This window comes from Taurulus bubalis (genome assembly GCF_910589615.1).
Source record: "Taurulus bubalis genome assembly, chromosome: 12".
Lineage (NCBI taxonomy): Eukaryota > Metazoa > Chordata > Actinopteri > Perciformes > Cottidae > Taurulus > Taurulus bubalis.
Genome location: NC_136600.1, coordinates 19,159,655 through 19,179,615, shown reverse-complemented (window position 1 = coordinate 19,179,615; position 19,961 = coordinate 19,159,655). Strand labels below are relative to the sequence as shown.

The 19,961-nt window shown below is 43.3% G+C and overlaps 2 protein-coding genes across 2 annotated transcripts; one reads left to right on the top strand and one right to left on the bottom strand.

Annotated features, from left to right (window-relative positions):
* Positions 1 to 331: 331 nt before the first annotated feature.
* rnf41l (ring finger protein 41, like) lies at positions 332 to 2,993 on the top strand (the record flags this gene model as incomplete). The annotated part of the gene is made up of 6 exons (XM_079227837.1): positions 332 to 537; positions 664 to 803; positions 1,125 to 1,151; positions 1,784 to 1,946; positions 2,066 to 2,186; positions 2,590 to 2,993. The coding sequence occupies 6 exons, from the start codon at positions 332 to 334 to the stop codon at positions 2,989 to 2,991; spliced, it is 1,059 nt and encodes a 352-aa protein (XP_079083963.1). The 3' UTR covers positions 2,992 to 2,993.
* Positions 2,994 to 4,046: 1,053 nt separating this feature from the next.
* virma (vir like m6A methyltransferase associated) lies at positions 4,047 to 19,552 on the bottom strand (the record flags this gene model as incomplete). The annotated part of the gene is given in 28 exon segments (XM_079227836.1): positions 4,047 to 4,308; positions 4,310 to 4,419; positions 4,530 to 4,676; positions 6,721 to 7,070; positions 7,193 to 7,353; positions 7,803 to 7,899; positions 8,178 to 8,335; positions 8,422 to 8,562; positions 9,002 to 9,134; positions 9,259 to 9,476; positions 9,571 to 9,820; positions 9,906 to 10,141; positions 10,242 to 10,397; positions 10,497 to 10,885; positions 11,386 to 11,479; positions 12,076 to 12,158; positions 12,250 to 12,404; positions 12,490 to 13,017; positions 13,108 to 13,334; positions 13,425 to 13,562; positions 13,806 to 14,524; positions 15,112 to 15,354; positions 15,885 to 16,004; positions 16,145 to 16,307; positions 16,394 to 16,442; positions 17,566 to 17,652; positions 18,948 to 19,057; positions 19,490 to 19,552. Coding segments are annotated over 28 exon segments (5,580 nt in total). The 3' UTR covers positions 4,047 to 4,053.
* Between the last annotated feature and the right edge of the window lie 409 nt (positions 19,553 to 19,961).

Below are 19,961 nucleotides of genomic sequence, written 5' to 3'. Positions count from 1 at the left end.
GCTTTCAGGGAAAGGAGACCCTAACCTTGATGGAGCAACAAGTCAAGAGAGAGGATGACGAAGGGAAGACCATAGTAGTTCAGAGGTAAGATGAAAGGCCACCTTTGGGGGAACAAGTGAAGTGGAAATCAATAGAAGGGAAGAAGAAGAAGAAGAAGAAGAAGAAGAAGAAGAAGAAGAAGAAGAAAAAAGAGGTGGATGAAGTTATTTTGTCAGGCAAGGGGTAGTATTATTGTTAAAGTCAATAACACAAAAAAAAGAAGAAACAAATGAGAAACACTATGTGGCATTTTTTCTCATGTTTGTCTCCTCTTTTCTGTGTGGTTGTAGGATGGGCTATGATCTGGAGCGGTTTGTGGGCTATGTGAATGAGGGTCTTCTGTGCTGTGTGTGTCGAGACGTGTTGGAGCGCCCCCTCCAGGCGCCCTGTGAACATGCCTACTGCAGCGCCTGCATCAGCAGCTGGCTGGTCCATCACCACTCCTGTCCTGAGGACAGACTTCCACTGGATGTGAGCAGTCTCAAACCACTGTACAGGTCTGTCTCTGCATGTGTGTGTCTTTTATGATCTCCTCACTTAACATTTTATTCCAAAGTTTTCATAACCATCCAGTGGGGGGGTCTCATATGTATACTGCTCTCTGATGCTGTTTTTGATGACAGGTACATGCGGAATGACCTGAACCGCCTGCAGATCCGTTGTGTGAATGCAGGGCAGGGCTGTGAGTTGGTCTGCTCCCTGGAGAGTCTGCACACACACGAGGACGAGTGTGAATTTGCCTTCATTTCCTGCTCTAACGCAGGTATAAAGCAGAGTTCATGTGACGTGTCATTTGTTATGTTTATCGGAAGTGTGTGTATGCTTCTTAAATGGTTATCATTGTGGATGTGTGGGATATAAAAGTAACGCGACACCTGTAGGTGGGGGCAACAGGTGGCTCCTTTGTTGCCATGGCTATACCTCCTCGTGCCCCTATGGGACTTATTCAGCTCCCACAGACCTCACAAAGAGTGCATTCAGGGTCACCTTTCCATCACTCTTTAATGAGCAATTTAAAAGTGTGTATGTATTTACAAGCATTTGCTCTTGTGCTCACAATGTGTCTGTGACCTGTCGTTGGCAGGTGGAGAGTACATATGCTACCATTGTGGTAGGTATACTTACAGTGTGTGCATGAAGTGTTTTTTTTTTTGCAGTGTTACGTACTACAGGCATGTCAGCAACATACAGTTACACAATACATACACAAGATTTAATCTGATATATCTATGACTGTAAGAAGTTTTTGAATTTTATCAAATATGAAAGAGTGCAGTGTGGAGTACAACATTTGGGATAGTCTAAATGTTCAGGGGTGGAACAACATTTGAACTATTGTCTCTATATCTCACTCTTTTTACTGTACTTATATGTTTTAAAGTATAAAATAAATATGTTCAGTATTTACCCTTAAAACTAATGAGCCTATTCCATTAAATGTGGAATGAAGTTAGACCTTTTAATCCTGTCAGGTAGTCTGAGACAACTTTCTTATGAAGACATTCAACTTTTAAAAGCACCACTGAAATGAAGAGGGATTGGTTGTTTGGGCATCTTCATATTTGATTGATTAGACCTAAGTAATGTGTATAAGTAATAGCAATGTCAATGACTGCACTTCAACAAGATGCATGTGTTGGTCCTAACTACTGTAATTTTGTTATTTAAAGCTATTTCTGAAAACTAATCGATTGAGTACATGTTGCTTCATGTGAGGCCTGTGCTTTCTCTGTGTCCCGTCAGGTTGTTCTTTGCAGGTAGAGAGGCGTGGTTTGGAGGCTCACCTGTCCGAATGCAACTTCCGCAGCAGGGAGTGTCCCAATGGCTGTGGCCACACCCTCCTCTCCATTGACCAATCACAGCATAACTGTGTAGCAGAGCTGCGCACAGAAGTGGAGATGCTCAGGTGTGTGTGTGTGTGTGAAGATGTCATCACTCTCTTAAATCCTGCTCAAAGGGATGATTGCTCCAGTTTACATTAGTTTTTGTAGATCGTAAATGTGTCTCACTGAATATTCACGGCAGGGCAGAGATGCTGTGCAAGGTGGAGGAGGTGAGACGAGAGATGGAGTCTCGGCTGGACTCTCAGAGGAGACACATGGTGCAGAAAGAGTCGCAGCTGAAGAATGACGTGGAGGAGCTCAAGGTGACCCGTCAGTCCTCCTCATGTATTTAACTTCTTTTAACTCCATTTTCAACAACAGGGCTAAAGTAAATATTAAAAGGTACTGGCACATTTAGTTGTGAGTAAAGTAATATATCAATAGAGCTTCAGTAATACATTTGAAAAACAAAAACAACTATCTGCTTTCTTTCTTTTATTTTGTATACAAAACACAAAATAACCTATTAAGCATTAGGACAAATAACTGAAGTTGTTAGCAACGTAAATAAAAAAATACATTAGAAACAAAAACTTTAAACGTAGAAGTTGATTCCGTTGTGGTTCTAGAGGTTCATCACATCACATGATCATCATCAGCAGTTTTCTGGGAAATTGTATAGACTTTAATCATTTAAAAGTGTTGATGCCCGTGTCCTCTCTGCAGGGTCAGTTGTCCTGTGTGATGTGTGACATGCGAGCCTTGTTGGGAGCAGAGCGCCTGAGGAGACAGGAGATGGCAGAGGCGGAGCTGGAGAAGAGGGAACTGTTGGAGCTCCTCAGAGACATGCAGCCAACCAGGAGTCAGCATCCTGTTGAACAGACGTCCAGGGACCAGCATCACGAAGACCTGCAAACATCTGGACGGGAGCTGCACACAGAGCCAATAAGACACAAGTGGGAGGTGTCTTTGCATGCCTCCAGCTTGTCACTGCATTCAGCTCAGGCCATGAATCTATCCGGTCCACCTCCATCACTTCAGCTGGGAGAGGGGACGCGCAAGGGTGGGACCAGGAGCCTGACTCTTGACTGCATCAAGAGGAAGAGTCGGGAGGTAACGGTCATCTGACTAGACTGGACTAGTGCGAGATCAGGAAGACCAGAAAAGATGAATTCTTTATTTTTGTAATATTTGGCTAACAGTTTAATAATGAAAATATAGTGTGTGCAGTTGTTCTGTATTATCTGGATTGAGATTTGTTTTCATCAAATCAGTGTGGAAACGAACTGTTGAATAAGAGGGGAACATTTTTTTGTTTTTGTTTGTGTAATGTTACAAACTAAAAGAGTCTTGACTGTCAGTTTATGTAAAAGTGATAAGACAATTATTGTTGTAGACTCACCACAGATCTGATCTATAAACAGATAATTGTGTAAGGTCTCTTGGATTTTGTATCCCTCAGGTTTTAATAAAAAAAATTAAGTTACTTCAAATAATTTTCTTGATCAAATTATTCCTAGTTTCCTCATTACTGATCCATCTAATATAGTATCTTCTGCTTCAAAAAGGTTCGTTAAATGGTTCTCGAGTGTCCTGAAGAATAAGGAATACAACTCAAAATCTTGGAGGCCAGCTAATTTATCTTTTGTATAATATAATGAGTTTTGGCTGCGATAGTCTCCCTGTGACTTGAGAACTGCATGCAGCACTACCAATATAACCTATGATATTAATATGGGTACTTGGAAGTGTTGCAGGTGGCAAAGGGATGTATTTTGAGGTCAACTTGTGTTGTACATTATATGCCCCTTTGTCTCACAAATGCTTCCTTTGTTTCCACTTTCAGTTCTTTCGACACAAGGATCCCCTAAATATGTTTTAAATGGCCACTTGAGGTGGCACTGTTGTCTTTTCTCACTGAATTCTTGGCATGAACCTCAAAAAACCTTCAGTGTGGTGTCATTTTGTCCTTTTAGTGATGTTCAGTCCAACAATTGTTCAAGTGTCGCTTCTTTTCGACACAAGTAATAAGTTCTGAGGAAAGCTTGTTTGACAGGTAACCGTAGTTACTGTCTGCATCAGCTCATTCAAAATCTGGTGTTTGCTAAAAATCAAAAGTGTAAGTTACTATGACCTTTATAATACAACTCATGATAACAAAACATAAAACATCAACACAGAGTCTTTACGTCATTGCGACATCGTCCACCATGTTTCCATGGAGACCGTATATATAATATCCTGATTGGTCCATATGTTGCCGTGAGAGGCTGCAGTCATTGCCCAGGTGAATTTACCTGGTGAAGGAGCGAACATGTCTGCCTCTTCCACCTCCACTCCCTCCACCACCACTGAATTTGCTCCCCTGAGAGCCTCTCCCGCCTCCTCCTCCCCCACCTCCTCCTCCTCCTCCTCCACCACCACCTCCTCCACTTCCACCCCCTCCTCCACCACCTCCTCCAGCGCCGCCACCGCCTCCTCCCCCACTAAGCCAGGAGAGCCCGGCGCCTCCTCTTCCTCTCGGGGCTCTGTCCCGTGGAGCCAGCCGATATGCACCTGACAAACAGAGACGGAGGGAAGCATTTTAACTTCAGTGTTTAGAAATTCATATTGAAAAAATAAATAAATAAATAGACAAAAAGTGTGTGTTGGTATGCGCTTCATACTTGCTGGCGGTTGTCTGGAGGGCAACGGTCCACGTGTGAAGTTGCTCTGGCCTCCGCGTGGCTCACTGTAGGTTCCTCTGTGAGTGACAGCTGGAACTTGGCCGCTCCATGATGAACCACGGCCTCCGTCTCTGCGAGTGTAGTTACCTACATAACCAAAATACAGGATTTAGCTCCCTCTACTGGCCAATAAGTGGCTCTGAACTGCAGTATGCCCAAAGCCAATACTACTACACAGTGTTTACACCATACCAATAGCAAAGAAATCTTAACTCAAGGTTCACTAACTAGATTTTTTCAGAGGTTTCATCACATCTCATGCTAAGTTTGCTCAGTTGTCATTACATGACCCAGGACTGAATCTTTGGCCACTTAATGACAGGTATGGTTGGATTATGTTGGGATGTGACATTTTGGTTTTGACCTTCGAAGGCTGTTTCCGTCTCGGGGTGGACAGATGGAACATCAGGGACCAAGATGGAAATAAGTCCTGGACTTTGTTGGGTTATTCCTGACAATTTTATAGACGTTTTCTGCTGTATTTGAATTATGTCAAATAATATAAACTAAACTAACGTGATGGCAACTGAACAAACTCCATCGACTGATGAAACTATGAGTTAGAGCTTTGGATAAAATTAGTAAGAGAACCTTGAGCTAAGATTTTCTCATCAGTTTTTCAAGGACAATAATTAATTTTAATGTTCAGGTAATAAATACACTAGCAGAGAGTTATCTGGGTAATTATTATACAGGCAATGAATTAACAAATGTAGTAGGCAAACAAAACAATTAATGGCCACCATCTACCACCAAAACTACGATTATGTGATAAGGTGATAAAGAGAACCAATTTTCCAATAACTTTTAGTTTTCTGTGATATTATCCGTGTCGTCACACATTTAACAGTGAAAATCTGAGCATTTGTTATACATATAATGTATTGGCATTAGCTGGAGCTCCAAGTCTGGTAACTACACCGACCTGGAGGAGTAACTACACTAGGGCTGCAACTAACGATTATTTTAATAATCGATTAATCGGTTGATTATTTTTTCGATTAATCGATGAATCGGATAAAAAAGCAAAAAAACATTACTTTCCAACCCTTTGTTCAAAAACAGAAGTGACAGTGCAAATTCACAGTGCAAAACATGTTCAGAAAGCACAAACGGGTTGCTCCTTGAACATCCCAGAGCTGTTAATTAAACAAATTAGATTAAAATGGACTAACACTAAAAACCTACACATGCATACTTTACATCTACCTTTTTACTGTAATTGATCTCCTTGGAGCAGAGGCTGCTTTAGCATGCCCTGCTTTATCAATATGTATGAAACACTGGGACAGAGGGAAGCTGTACTGCTCCTCTCACGTCTGTTTGGACCTCAACCTTCAGGCCCAGCTTCACTTCATCTCAGCTCTGCATCAAGCTGCGCTGCATATAGAGTCCTCTTCCTTAAACTATTTCATTCTGGGCCTCTTACGACCACGAAATTACGTTGTTGGCTAAGCCCAACTACGTGATTTGATTCAGTCTACTTTGAGTAAAAAAACAACCTGCAGCCAGATCCGCCGGTGTGCCGATTTAACGTTAACGAGTGACAGCGTGAACTGAACCAGACCGGGAGGTGACGGCATGCTTCACCACGTTACGGTTTTCTACAAGCAAGACTGAACTGTAACGGAACATAAAGTAACTTCAACGACAATACACAACCCAAACACGTTAGCTAACGTGATAGCAAGCTGACTAGCTTCCATTAACAACAAGTTTGAGGGAAATGAAGCCACTGTAGACGCTTAACGCCTAGTTTATGGTTCTCCGTCACGTCGACGGCGTACGCAGACCCCTACGCCGTAGCTTGACGTGCACCTCCAAAAAAAAGACTCGACACATCACATCCAAGATGTTCTATTTTTGCTGAGATCACGACTTCAGCGTTTCTCAGTCTCTCACTCCAATCTCAGACACGCTGGCGGTTCTGCGCCGCTCTTTTTTTCTTTCTCCGCGACTTTATGACTGCCGTAATAATCGAGCGACACAACGAATCGATAATGAAATTCGTTGCCAACACTTTTGCTAATCAATTTTTATCGATTCGTTGTTGCAGCCCTAAACTACACTGTTCCATAAAGTAACACAAGAAACCTTTAATTCAATAGGGAGGCGTGTCTGTGGTACGTACCTGACAGCAGTACGCCTTTAGGTTGTGGGGGAGTGAAAAAGCGAGTCTGGCCGTGGAAGGTGCCTCTGCCTCTGTTACCAGTGAACAGTCCTCTGGTGGGGGGTTTAGGGGAGCTCTTGGGGGGCCGTTTAGGAGGCAAAAGTCCAAGAGGGATCGTAATGTCTTTAAACTCCGCCGCCACAAAGTCATCAACGTGCATACTGGGAGGACGAGAGGTGTTCTGTTTGCGCTGGCGGAAGATATCATGGGGTCGGCAGAGATTCTGTCCAAACCCTCCTCGACCTCCACGGCCGCGAGGAGCAGCCATGATGTGGGCTCTCTTAGCAGGCTCAATGTAGTCTGATTTACCGCTGCAGAGACGAGCACGAGATCCCATTCAGTCGTGTGAGTAAAACAAGAATCAAGATGTTAGTTCTCTGCAATGAATACAGAACAAATGGGAAAAACTCAAATGCAACCGCTGTAACTGTACCTTGTAATGAACGTCTCATGCTTGTGTTTGCCCAGTCGGAAGCCTTTAGGAGCCTTGTCCCCAGGAGAGGAGGGCTCAGACATGAAGGAGCGCTCCAGCTCCGCCTTCAGGTCCAGTTCTGGACAACACTCCTGAGCCAGACCCACCAGATCCACCTTCATCTGCAACACAGACAAAGTGGCAATCACAGACATACTGTCCATCCCCATGCAGACAGACACAGGGCTTCATAACTGTACATTATTATGTGTAATATGGTTCAATAATCATGGGTGTGTAATTAAATCATAAAAATACATTTTAAAAAAGGCCCATCAAGGACACATCAAGCTTTCATTACATAGCAGTGAAGTTGAGAAAGAATGAAACTTAACATAAGCTAATCATAGTGAACAGTGGCTTACGTTTGGATATACCTCTGGTTTGAACCAGTTTTTCACACTAGTACAGCTATTCTAGTAATGCAGTAAGCACATTATAACATTCCTGCTGCTGATACTTTGATCAAATACTGCATTGAAGAGAAAATAAGATAAGTCAGCAAAAACTAAATCTGAATTCTAACTTTAACCTGAGTGTCTTGAAAGTGCATGTACGCATAAACACTTACCATGTCAAGGTCTGCTTCGATGTCATCCGTTTGGAAGGGAGAGAACCACAGAGTCTTCAGCTGCTCATCCAGAGCTTCCGACAGAATGAACACCGTCCTACAGAGGAATGATACAGCTGGGATCACATATTCTTCTCACTTAACATAAATTATGCACACATTTTCGTACATCATCTGTAATAGGTTTAGTTCTAGTTTCAGAGAGAGATGTAGTGCATATAACTTGTGTTGACAACATTTTGTTATGAATATCAGATCATCTTTCCGTCTGGTACATTCCCCTGGCTGGATTGGTAAGTGCCTCCCTGTGATTGATGACTGAATTTACACAGACGAAGAAAAAGTTGATAGATTTTGTTTCATTCGGGGCTGTACCTGTGATTAAACAGGGCCCCGAGCGCCTCGGGTGCTGGCAGAGTGGGCTCAGTGGTGTCAGCTGCAGGAGGTGCGTCTGTGGCCGTCTCCAGCGTCTGCCTCAGAACAATCACAGTCTCCAACATCGTCTCCAGTGAATCATCTTCCTTACATAGTTTCTGCAGACAGAGTTACAGTTTGTTAAATGCCAAGGCAGCATCAACACTCACTTTTCAAAAACTATACACAAGTGTAACAATTGTACCGTAATCTGTTTCTCTAAAGTAGGGAGCGGATGGGATTCAGACTCCTCCCATTGCAGTAGAGCTTTCATCTCAGAGCCTGTGAGCAACCGGGGGGGAACGAAGACAGACTCCTCGCCGGACCCCGGGGCCTCATCCACACACTGGATTACAACACACAGAGATGCAACAATAAAATCCAACTATCACATACTATGTTCAACTCTGCAAGAGATGCAAAGTCTTGCGCAATTAGTCATTTAGACTCTCAGATTGTAAAACCCTCTGAGGCAAATTTGTAATTTGTGATTCTGGGGTATACAACATAAACTGAACGCCTACAAATTCAGACTTAACGCAATTTTTATGATAACCGTAAGCATAAAAACTTGAAAAATCAGCGGTTACAAACTTCAAAGTTCTAACTGTTTAGATTACAAAATGTACAAAAGCAATACTATGTCTGTTGGGCAGTGGGCCCACTAGAGAAAAAACCTTCATAGAGGCAAACAACATTTAATATTTTCTAAAGTTTGACAGCATGTATACTCGTGGTACAAATTTACTCCAATGTGAAACCAGCCAATAAAACCAGGTACTGACCATTGTTTCTGTGTTGAGGATCTGTCTCAGGAAGTCAAGAAGAGCTGACAGCAGATCTGCTGAGTCCTTGTTGAAGGCCAACACCAATCTCTTCAACAGGGAGCATAGACCAGTAGCATACTTCTTCAGAGCTCTGAAACGGAGATTACGTGATTTAGTCAAAGTCTTGTTTAGGGACCCTGTGCATGGTAGAAAGAGAAGAGGTTATAAAGAAAGAGAGTCGTAATGCCAAGAAACAAGAATAAGTTGTCATTTACATTTTAAGGTGGTAGAGTCCATAGTCGTGCTCAGTGAGGAATGTCAAAGTCCTGATACAGGTGAGGAGGAGTGGGACACTGCTCTCTGAATTCCCCAAAACCTCCAACAAGGCATTGCACACCAATGGCATCATCTCACGCCCTGGAAGTGCATTGGCCAGCTGCTCCGTCTCTGACACACAGCTTTCACCAGGTGGAGAAACCACCAAAGAAATGTCCTAGTGACAATGGAGATTCATATTTTTTAGGCTTTGACTTGTCTTCTTTAAGGACTTGTTTGTATTATGCGGTTTGACTTCATATACTGCTTACCTGGTCACACAGTGACTGTAATATTGTCCCCACTAGTTCGCTGCATTGCTGCTGCTGTAAGGAGTGGTCAGCTGGAGGAACCAACAAAGACAGCAGCAAGGGGAACAGATCGGCCAGTTGTTCATCTCCAGACACAGACCCGGACAGAAGGTGCAGTGCTGCGCTCTTACAAGCTTTCTGTGACACCAGGGCATCCATCAAAGAAAGCAGACGCAGGACCTGGCCCCAGCACACACTTTTCCCCTCCACCCTGCAGTTATTAGCACATTGCATACACTTATGCAATTCAGAGCATAAACAAACACAAACAACTTGAGTGTGTGTTTTTCACTCACGGCTGCAGCTCCTCCAGCAGCAGCTCCAGCAGGGTCTTCTTGATGAGTAGTGCGGTGGGTGAAGACAGGTCCGCCAGCTGAACACACATTCTCCTCAGCATGGCCAGGAGAGGAGGGCAGCTAGTGGGGCACACACACCTTAACACCTCGGAAAGCACTTTCCACTGCGCCCGTATGTGCATGCTCCACAGCTTCCTTGTGTTTAAGGCTACAGCCACATCTTGGACTGATATCACCTACAGAGCCAAAGGTCGATTAATGTTTATCGTTTTCAATCATCAGAAGGTGAAATTAAGTACAGGACAGATGGGTGGCCAGTAGGTTAGAGTCAGTTACCTGAGTGCTCTGCATGGGCAGTGGAAGAGGTAGGAGCTCAGACAGCAATGTCAAACCAGAGAACAGACCTTCAGGAGCTTTCAGCAGTGAGCCCAAAACCTCCTTTAGCATCAGAGACCATGTGTTACTGGCCAGAGTCTCTTCTGTATGAGTCACCTATAACAAAACCCACAAATTGACGAAGAATGATGAGACTTTTTGCACAATATTTCTTGGCAAAACAAAACATGCCTATACTTTAACTCCTTCACACACCTCTTCATTAACACCCTGCGTGAAGGTGAGCAGCACGTCAACGATAAGCGCCTGCAATCTTGTCTCCTCTCCCTCTAGACGTCCAGATGCCGGGATGGAGCAGACTATCATGTGGAGGGTCACCAACACACTGGCCACGCGAGTGTCCCTGAATTGGAACGCTCCCCCGCGCAGCAGCTCCATCAGCATGGTGCGCAGCAGTCGCAGTGTGCTGATGCATATACTGAGGATCATGCAGCGCTGCGCCGTGGGGCCCATGTGTCCGTGCACACGCCATGGCTGCAGCAACAAGCTGCACAGCTTCTGTAAGACTCGCACACACATGTCCAGACCCTCGCCAGAAAACAGCTGGACTCCTGCAAGACTCCACTTAAGATCCCTCTGTTGACCTGTAAGGAAAGGAGGAAAACATTGTTGTCTCCTCTGTAACTGTTGCAGTCAAAATCAATGTGTACGGTAATCAGTTTTACACCTTTATATCGTAAAGACCAGCAGTAGTTACTAGTGCACATTGCTGCCAATTGTCCCTCCACTAATCTATAGGAGGAGATAATGACCCAGTAAAGGCAGTAATGTGCCAGCAAAGGCAGAAAACAGGATGCCTGCAAGCTGGTAAACATGAATACAAACAACACGGGATTTAAAATACTTATATAAAAATTATTATATAAACTATTCAACAGGTTTTGTTAGACCTTAAGGATACCAGTTTACTTTTGTTTGCTTGCTTGTAGGAAGAATCCATAGAGCATCTTTACTAAAATATATAAATGTTTTTCTTCTCTCCATATATTTTACTTTCCAGTTAAAAGAAGACGACGTAATCACTTAAAAAGTATTTGGTTTTTAACAGCTGATCTATTACAGAAATCACGTTTTGTGTCTTTACCCTCGACAGCATGTGGGGGGCAGGCGATGTGACAGAGGACCCTGAGAGCCGTGAGTATTCCAGTTCCCTCAGCAGTCAACACATTTTCCACATTCTGAAGTCAAGAGAAGACACACATTTGAAATGATATATAGCGCTGTTATTTGCATAAAGCTGTGACTTAAATATGCTACACAGCAGGTATATGTTTGAGCCGTTCAGACTTGTCGGTGAAGCTCTGCATTTCAAAGAGATATACTGTATTTTTGGTGCCTTTGGAGGTACAAAATTAGACAAAAACATATAGTTGAGTGTGTGACAAAGACAGGCTTCTTGTTTTGGTACATAGGTTTCAGAATGAACCCGCCGAGTGGTGACAACATTTTACTGTTTTCCTCCTATAATAATATTGAATAAGCTCGACAAATCTTGATTAAATAAAACTAATAAACCTGTACTTAGGGTAGGATCAGAGACCTTGATTCCTTCACTAAAATAATGAATGGACTCCCTGAATCCAATGTTGTAGACAAATCATGAGCAGCTGCCCAAACGCCGCCAACTGAGGAGATTAAATACTCACTGAATATGACTCAGGAGTTATTAGGACAGTCTGACGCTCACACAGTTGCTCACAGTTACTGAAAATAAAAATGTAGTGAAATGTGGCTTTACTTCAGCAGTTCGTATACTGGAGGTAGAGACCTGTACCTGTTTGATGTAGTCTATGAGTGTAGGAATGCTGCCAATCTCAAAGCGAAGTTTTTCCAGAGGCTCAAGCCATTTGCTCAGCTCTGAAGAACACAGAAAGATCAAAACAATAATCAAAACACAAAAAGTGACAAATATTTCATAATAGTTTCATGCAACACTAATAATATCTACCCTGTAACTTGGCATTGGTGTCATCAGCCTTGGCTATGGCGAGTAGAGGGGCAGAATATTGTTCCATCATCCGCAGTTCATTAGAGCTCTGCACTACCAGCAACACCAGCATACAGGCATAATTATACGTCACTGCTTTGCGAGCTTTGGCCTCACTTAAAGAAAAGAAGACAAAAAAGTAGTCAATACACAGGTGCCTGAAGCCATACAGAAAGAGACACAAGAAGAAAACAGCCGCACCCCTGTCCGTCCCTGCTGTGGTGCTGGAGCAGAGTGACCAGACACGACAGGTTGTTGTCCAGGCTGAGGACGTGGGCCACAGCACTGCGACCAGTCTGTGTGAAGCTCATTAAGTAGAGCGCGTGGAGCAGTCCCAGCACTTCTGAATTGTCACCTTCCTCTAGCCCAGCTCCGCCATCTCCTCCTGCAGCCACATGGCTCATGAGCTCTGAAACACCCTGCAGAGCATGCAGCGCCTGCATTAGCCACATGCTGAAGCCCTCTTCACCAAATCCTGGGCCTGACACACTTCCCTCTCCCCCTGTGAAGGTGGTCTCCTCGTTCTCAGCTTCTGCCATAGATGCCAGGAGACGCAGCAGCAGGTTAGTGGGAGTGGGCTGGGCGATGAGGAAGAGCAGACCTGATTGGGTGAGCGACAGGAAGCGTAGGAGCTCTCGAACAGCTAGGGTGACACCTAAGTGACCAGACGCTGCAGCCGCTGACAACACCGCTGCCGTGCTCTCCAGGAAATGGCATGCATGCATATACCTGAGAAAGAAGAAAATTGCATTATTAAAAAGCCAAAGTACATATAGCATTATAGAATGAGGTTTGAGGTCATATGTGTTTTAAGTGTACCTATACAGTGTTGGGTATGGATCGTCCCTCTCCTGTGGTCCTGTTATTCTTGCAGTAGTAGGGAAGGCTTTCCCAGGGGGCTGCACCATGCAGTAAGGGGCCGTCTCAAGCAGGTGATGTAACTCCTCCAAAACCCCTGCCAGCCTATCAAGCTCTGCCTCACTCACAGGAGAGGCGCTTAGCAATGGTTCCTCCTCCATGGGGATGTCAGCATCCTCCATCTCCTCCTGAGAATGATAGTCAGTCATGATAATCATGAAGAATGTACTTAGTCTTTGCAGTTAGTAACATGTGTGTGAGAATGAGTGTGCGTCTACCTGCTGAGGTTCACTCCATGCTGCTGCTGCACGTTGCAGGTCGACCAGTATCTCATACATGTGGCTTTTCTGCAATATGGTGTTACCAGCTGTTATGACCCTCACTGTTTCTTCACGCAGAAACAGCTGGACTAAACGCTATAAAAATACATAGAGCTTGTTAGATATTAAGAAGGAAAAAAGTATCATGTTACTCAAATAGTCAGTGTTTTCTGTAAATGTGAAGGGTGGGCAGATCAGTGAGAGTCTGTGAGGTAGACTGTAACTATTCCTCTTCTCTAGACTTGGCATCCCTGCTCAAGAAATATAGAAGAGAATCTGTATATAATGAAGTGTTGACGATGAAAACATTTTCTAGTTGGTCTACTTTTTGATGCTTACCTGATAGCCACTCTTCTCTGACCCTCCCGTATGTAGGAATGCCTCGGCGCCAGCAGGAGCGCTGGTCAGAGCCCCAAGAGCTCTCAGGATATTCAGCTTCAGTGTGGAGGAGACATGGTCGGCTTGGACCAACTCCAGCAGCACATTCAAGGCCCCTTCACGCAGCAGCACTGAGAGGCCCTGTGGACACTCTACAAGGTGTGATGCTAGCTTGGCACCGGCTTTCAATTGTCTGAGATTAAGAGCAATGGGTTGTGTGAGAGCAATCTCCATGCTCAGAGCTTGGAGCGCCCAGTTGACTAAAACTCCAACCGGCTCCTCTATCTCGCCCTCTCCCTGTTTGATTAAATAAGCCATCCCTTTAGCCAGTAGTGCAGGTGCTTGTTCCAGAGCAGTGACCCAGCGGGCATCTCTGTCATCTCCAATACTAGCTACTAGTTCTTTCAGCTGGGCAACAGCCTCAGCCTCGTCTCCACCTGCGGGTACTTCTGTTCCACCAGGGTCCATGGGTTCCTCCACACAGGCCTTCTCAAACTGGGTCTTGTATGGAGGGATGAAGTAGAGCAGGGGTCTGAGTTCTCGCTCATACGGATCAAACTGGACAGGTGGGACAGAAGCAAGGTCCTCAGGAGTGTATTCCATGTCAAAAGTGGGCAACTTGAAGCTACCATTATCAAGATCATCCTCATCGCTAGAAATCTGCTCATAGCCGTCATCACCTGAAAGGGTGGGAGAGACAAATGAAATATGAGGAAATATATTATGAACAAGATAGTTATGAGTCTTCAACCATTCATAAAGTGTGTGTAGAAATTAATGAAAATGAGGAGGCCAGCGACTACTATATATTCCCTGGCTCATTCACAAATTCACACAGACAAACCTACTCGCCCATCGCGGCATCACTCCGAACATGGTGGGGTGCTTGACATGCAGGATGTCACTACAGCACAAGCATCAGCCATGGCTGTGAGGATGTGTGAGGTAGACCTCCACATGACGGCTTATGAATGTTGATCATAAGTAGCCCAGGGCGGACTAACAGAGTTTGGAGCACCCAGCGGTACTAACACCCAGATGGAGGTAGCATGCCAGAGCGCGCGCACACGCACACACACGCACACACACACACACACACACACACACACACACACACACACACACACACACACACACACAGTCTCAAATGGACCCTGCTCCCGTGGCCCCCAAGGGAGTCTGATGAGTTTGCAGTACCAAGGGGTTCAGAGCCGGGCATCCATTTGGGATTGCAGATTATCTTACTCTCACAACACATCAGCCCTACCATCCTCCATCTCCTCACCCTCATCTTCCTCCTCCACTTCTTCGTCCTCTTCCAGAACACTCCCCTCAGTCCGTGCATCTTCTTCCCCCTCTATCTCCTCCTCTTCTTCTTCTTCCTCCTCATCCCCTTCTTCCTCTTGTTCAGCATCCGAGTAGGTTTCATCAGCAGGCAGTGATCTCTCAGGGGACACAGCCTCCAGGTAGTCGTCACGGCCCTCGCTTGGCTCTTCTTTGACCACCCCCACTGTAAATGTCACAATGTCACACAGTTCACCTTACATACATACGAACACGAAAACTCTGTGTTATCTAGATAAGTAGAAGCCTAGTTATGTAAAACAGCTTCAGGATCACACCTGTGTTTTTACATGTTTTAACACAATGCCAGCCTATCAGCATGCAGAGACTTGCTTGGGAAATGTAACGCAACACAGTGAACATGACATTACCTGTACAAGAACACTTAGTCAGCGTTTTTAAATACACTAACAACCATAATACCATGCAGCAATGGGATACTTGAGAAAAATGTAGCACAAACCAGATTCAACTATGTTAAACTTTGGGGCAAACAGCTAATTGGGAAACATTTGATTAAAAACAAATAACCTTGATTATAAGCCAATTCTAGTGTAAAGTACACAGATTGAAGCAAACAGGATAAAACATCCAAAACAATAAAAGCATTAACCTGACAGATGCTTAAACTACAGCAGTGTCTCCGTTATTGTGGCTAAATCCAGATCAACAGTGCCAGATGTGTGCAGTTCTTACCCGTCACTTGGACCTGCTCCTCATCATCATCATCCGGGGGCGGAGGCCCAGGTGGAGTACGAGGCCCTCTGGGTGCTGGTCTGGGTGGGCTACCATTGTACTGCTCATCTTTTTCCCACTCTAAAAACAAACAAACAATAGATTGACATTATAACAAGCAAATAAGGGAAACCAACAGAACCTGTTCATTGGATGTTTAAGTTTCAGAAAGTGGGTGTGAAGGCGAGAGCACCAGGTAGTTTTTGTTTAATAATGAGCACCTTGTTTAACGATCCTCTTGGGCCCGCTTGGCTGTTGTGGGGGTGGAGGGGGAGGGGGAGGGGGTGAGGATTGGTCATGTCCATGTGAGCGCTCTGCTGTCCCGTACACTGCTATAGTCAGACTGGTGTACCAGCCACGAAGCACCAGGCCATCTGTGTTCACCTGCATGCAAAATAGCGATTTAGTTATTCACAAATTGAAAGAAAAAAAATACAAATCATCCTGTTTCTGGACAACAAAATATTCACCTTTCCACTGGGTCTGAACACGATAGACTTGTTCTCATCATATTCCAGACTGACGGCAGAAAGCAACACAGGGAAGATTAAAACATCAGTGCAAATATAAACAAAAGGACCATTCTTGAACGTTCATCGTTTGAGATTTTAGTGTTCGACATTAATAAGGTTTAGCAGTAATCTGATAATTCTGCCATGTCACCAAGTTGAATTGAAGAATCTGGAGGAAAAGATATTTCAAAACCTACCGATACCCTGAAACAGGGTGTCTACATTGTTGTCCTAGTACTTGTACAATGACAATAACCTGAATCTGAATATATGCACACATTCTTGCTGTGCAACATTTTTCTTGTGAGTTACCAGACATGTTCAGAACTCTGTATATAACATTCAGATTAAACCATTTGAAAATGTATTAAATCTTTGGTTGAACTTGTCATAACCCATAATTATTTCTGGGATAAAATATTGTCCAGAAAAATTACGTTATTGTAACAGGCCTAGGAGCCACTGTATGGTGATCCAAAACACCCATACTGAAAAACTCCCCTTAAAAATAAAATAAAAAGCAAAACTGTCGTATTATGGTTGCCTATTATATACCGATTATCACTTAAGCTGACAATTATTGGATTATTGTCCACAAACCTTTCAGTCAAATGATTTTTTGACATTTGGAAGATACTTAAAATAGCAACCAGACCGGTTTACAAAAAAATCTACTCCCGACGTTCCCAGCAGAGATAATAACTTGGGTGTGTCGTATTTACAGTTTTCAACAACTCTTACACAATTGACACCTCTTAATAGTTTATGCTCTGGTGCTACTGTGCACACCTCCGTTATTATGAAGATAGAATACAAATGTTGGACTCATCTATTACACCAGGACCTAAAAGCTGTGTCTGTCACTTTCAGCTACTTTGTGGGCGAGGTTGAGTTTCTGGAGAGACCAGTTCGCCAGCATGGGAACAAAGAGACATGACTGTGAGGGTGCAGGTGCACACACGCACCCAGCACTGTGTGAGAACAGGGCTCATGTGACTGGTTCTACAGGTGAGACAGACATCTGCACCGTAAGCACTTTTAGGACTTGATCAGGAAATACAGAGATGGGAGGAGAGGTTCCAAGTAATACAGAAACAAAAGGAGAAGAGTAGAGTGAAATTCATTCTGACCTGCCTAGTCTATGGAACCCGGGGTTGTTGGGTTTGCTGGCATTATTAAAGAACAGCTCTAACTGGAAGGCATGAGGTGACGTCTCTCTGAAAAAACAGAAACACACACATGAATGTGGCATGATATAATATAATATGGCGCAGTCCCCTTTTATCCAGACAAGAGTATTAAGTTAAACATCATAATAGGGGTTGGCAACTGTTATGAAAATATATTGAGTTAGTGGACACTTTATTAGGTAAACCTGTACAATCCACTGCAGTGCAAATACAACGGCTCTGTTATAAATTCAATCTTTTATTCATAATATTCAGTATTTGTTCACAGTTGGAAATGTGTAGACTATATTTTATGTTTATTATTGTGATCCTATAGGTGGTGTTGTACTGGACTGCATCACAGAGAACAATGTAAATGTGTTGTCCTTACCAACATAAGAGGGGGAAGAATATGAGCAGCACTAACTATGATCTCCGTGCTAAAACACCTCTATGACAGTGTCAACAAAAGGCAAAAACATATAGGCATCTTAAAAGTAGACTTTCTGGCAAAACAGTTGTATTTGTCTGCATTAGATTGTAGAGCTGTACCCATTAACTAGCACAACAAAATGTGTATTATGAGATAATATACATTTGTATTTAATTTGCTGAATTGGGCAAAACAGGCATAATCAGCTTCACAACTGATTTTTGACTCAATTCACTTGATTACAACTGTATACAACTGCGACATATGACATGCCCTGATAGAGGATATGTTTCATATGGTGCACCTCTATGCAATATAGAGGTATGACCTGCTTTGGTCTGTGCATAGCCCTGGGCCTATTTGTTCAGTTAAATTACATCACACATACCCAACAGGCTCAGAGGGAATCCGGATCCACACAACAATGGAGATCGGGTTTCAAACTACTTTTCTACAGGCACACACTTACAGCTCAGTTATCTGGAGCAAACAAACCTCTCCAGAGGCGATCTATCATTGGCAACAAGGTTAAGGATTTCCTGCAACAAGGGATGATCCATCCAACTATCCTCTGTCTCTGATACCTCGAGCGTGGGTATCTGCTGATACTGAAGAGCTTTACGATACCAATGCTCTCTTTTTCAATCTGTATAACAGAATTTGTAGTTTGCTGTTTGGCTGTCAGCAATTTGTTAGTGGAAACACTGTTTTTTTATGATAATGCTGAGATAAACGGTATTTATTTTCAACATCATGTTATAATATATTATTGTTAATGAAAATGATACCTAGAGGAAGTAACGATTTATTACAAAGTGTTCTTATTCAACTGCATTTAATTGCTATAGGTGGACCTAACAAAAATCTGTCAATTTACCGTATTAGTTTGAGATTGCAATACTGCTCTTACCCAAATGCTCTGCTGTCTGGTAAGTTGCTGTGTGCTTTGATTCCTGGCGGAATGACCCGCACCTCTGTGATCAGCACCCCGCAAGGAAACCGCACCACATCCACGTTGGTTAACTAAAGTGCATAGAACATCATCGTTAATACGAACATCGGATCATAAACATCTAAACTCACCACACAAACCAAAACTACAACCACAAACCAGATGGTAACGATGGTTACAGTTAGCATTAGCCATGGAGCTTGACGTGCAAACAAAATGCGCAAGTGTGCAAAAAACAGCGGCGGGTGGTTCTGTGATGACGTAAACGCACATACATTTGTCCAATATATTAAGTACAACTATGTGTACATTTAGTCAATAACAAAAGCTGTGAATTGAAATGTTATCGCGACACAACCGTTCGTGTTAGCGATGTTGACATCGTTAGCTTCAAGTTTAGCATCAATCTTCAAACCTCCTCAATAAACGTGATGTGAGTATTGAATGCAGACATATCTGGAGTTTGTAATGAGAGCGTGATGATGCATCAGATATATTACCTCTGCACTCTGGTGCTTAAAAGTATCTATAAAAAGAAGCTCCGTTGAAGTGTTCCCCGCCATCGCTTTCTTGCTCTCCGTCAGGTCGAGGGTACACTTCCGGGTTGGTAATCACTTCCGGAGCATGATCAAGTGCGAGCACTCCGATATAAACACCATCAAATGTACATATTTATATTATAAAACCAACACTTATGTCTGAATTATATTACCTGATCAAAAAAATATTGGTATTTATATTATAATTAATAATAGGGCTCTGGGTAATTGTATTATTGTTGTTGTAAAGTGAGGGAAAGTAATAGGCTACAAGAGCACTTGTAAAACCTTTTGATTAATACCTTTATACCATATCATTGTTTATACTATAATAACGTGTTCATGTTTCACAATGAAACATCGTAAAAGTATAACTACACTTCAGGCTCCATAATTGTTTTTCATAATTTGAGATAGTTTTTCATATGGTAAC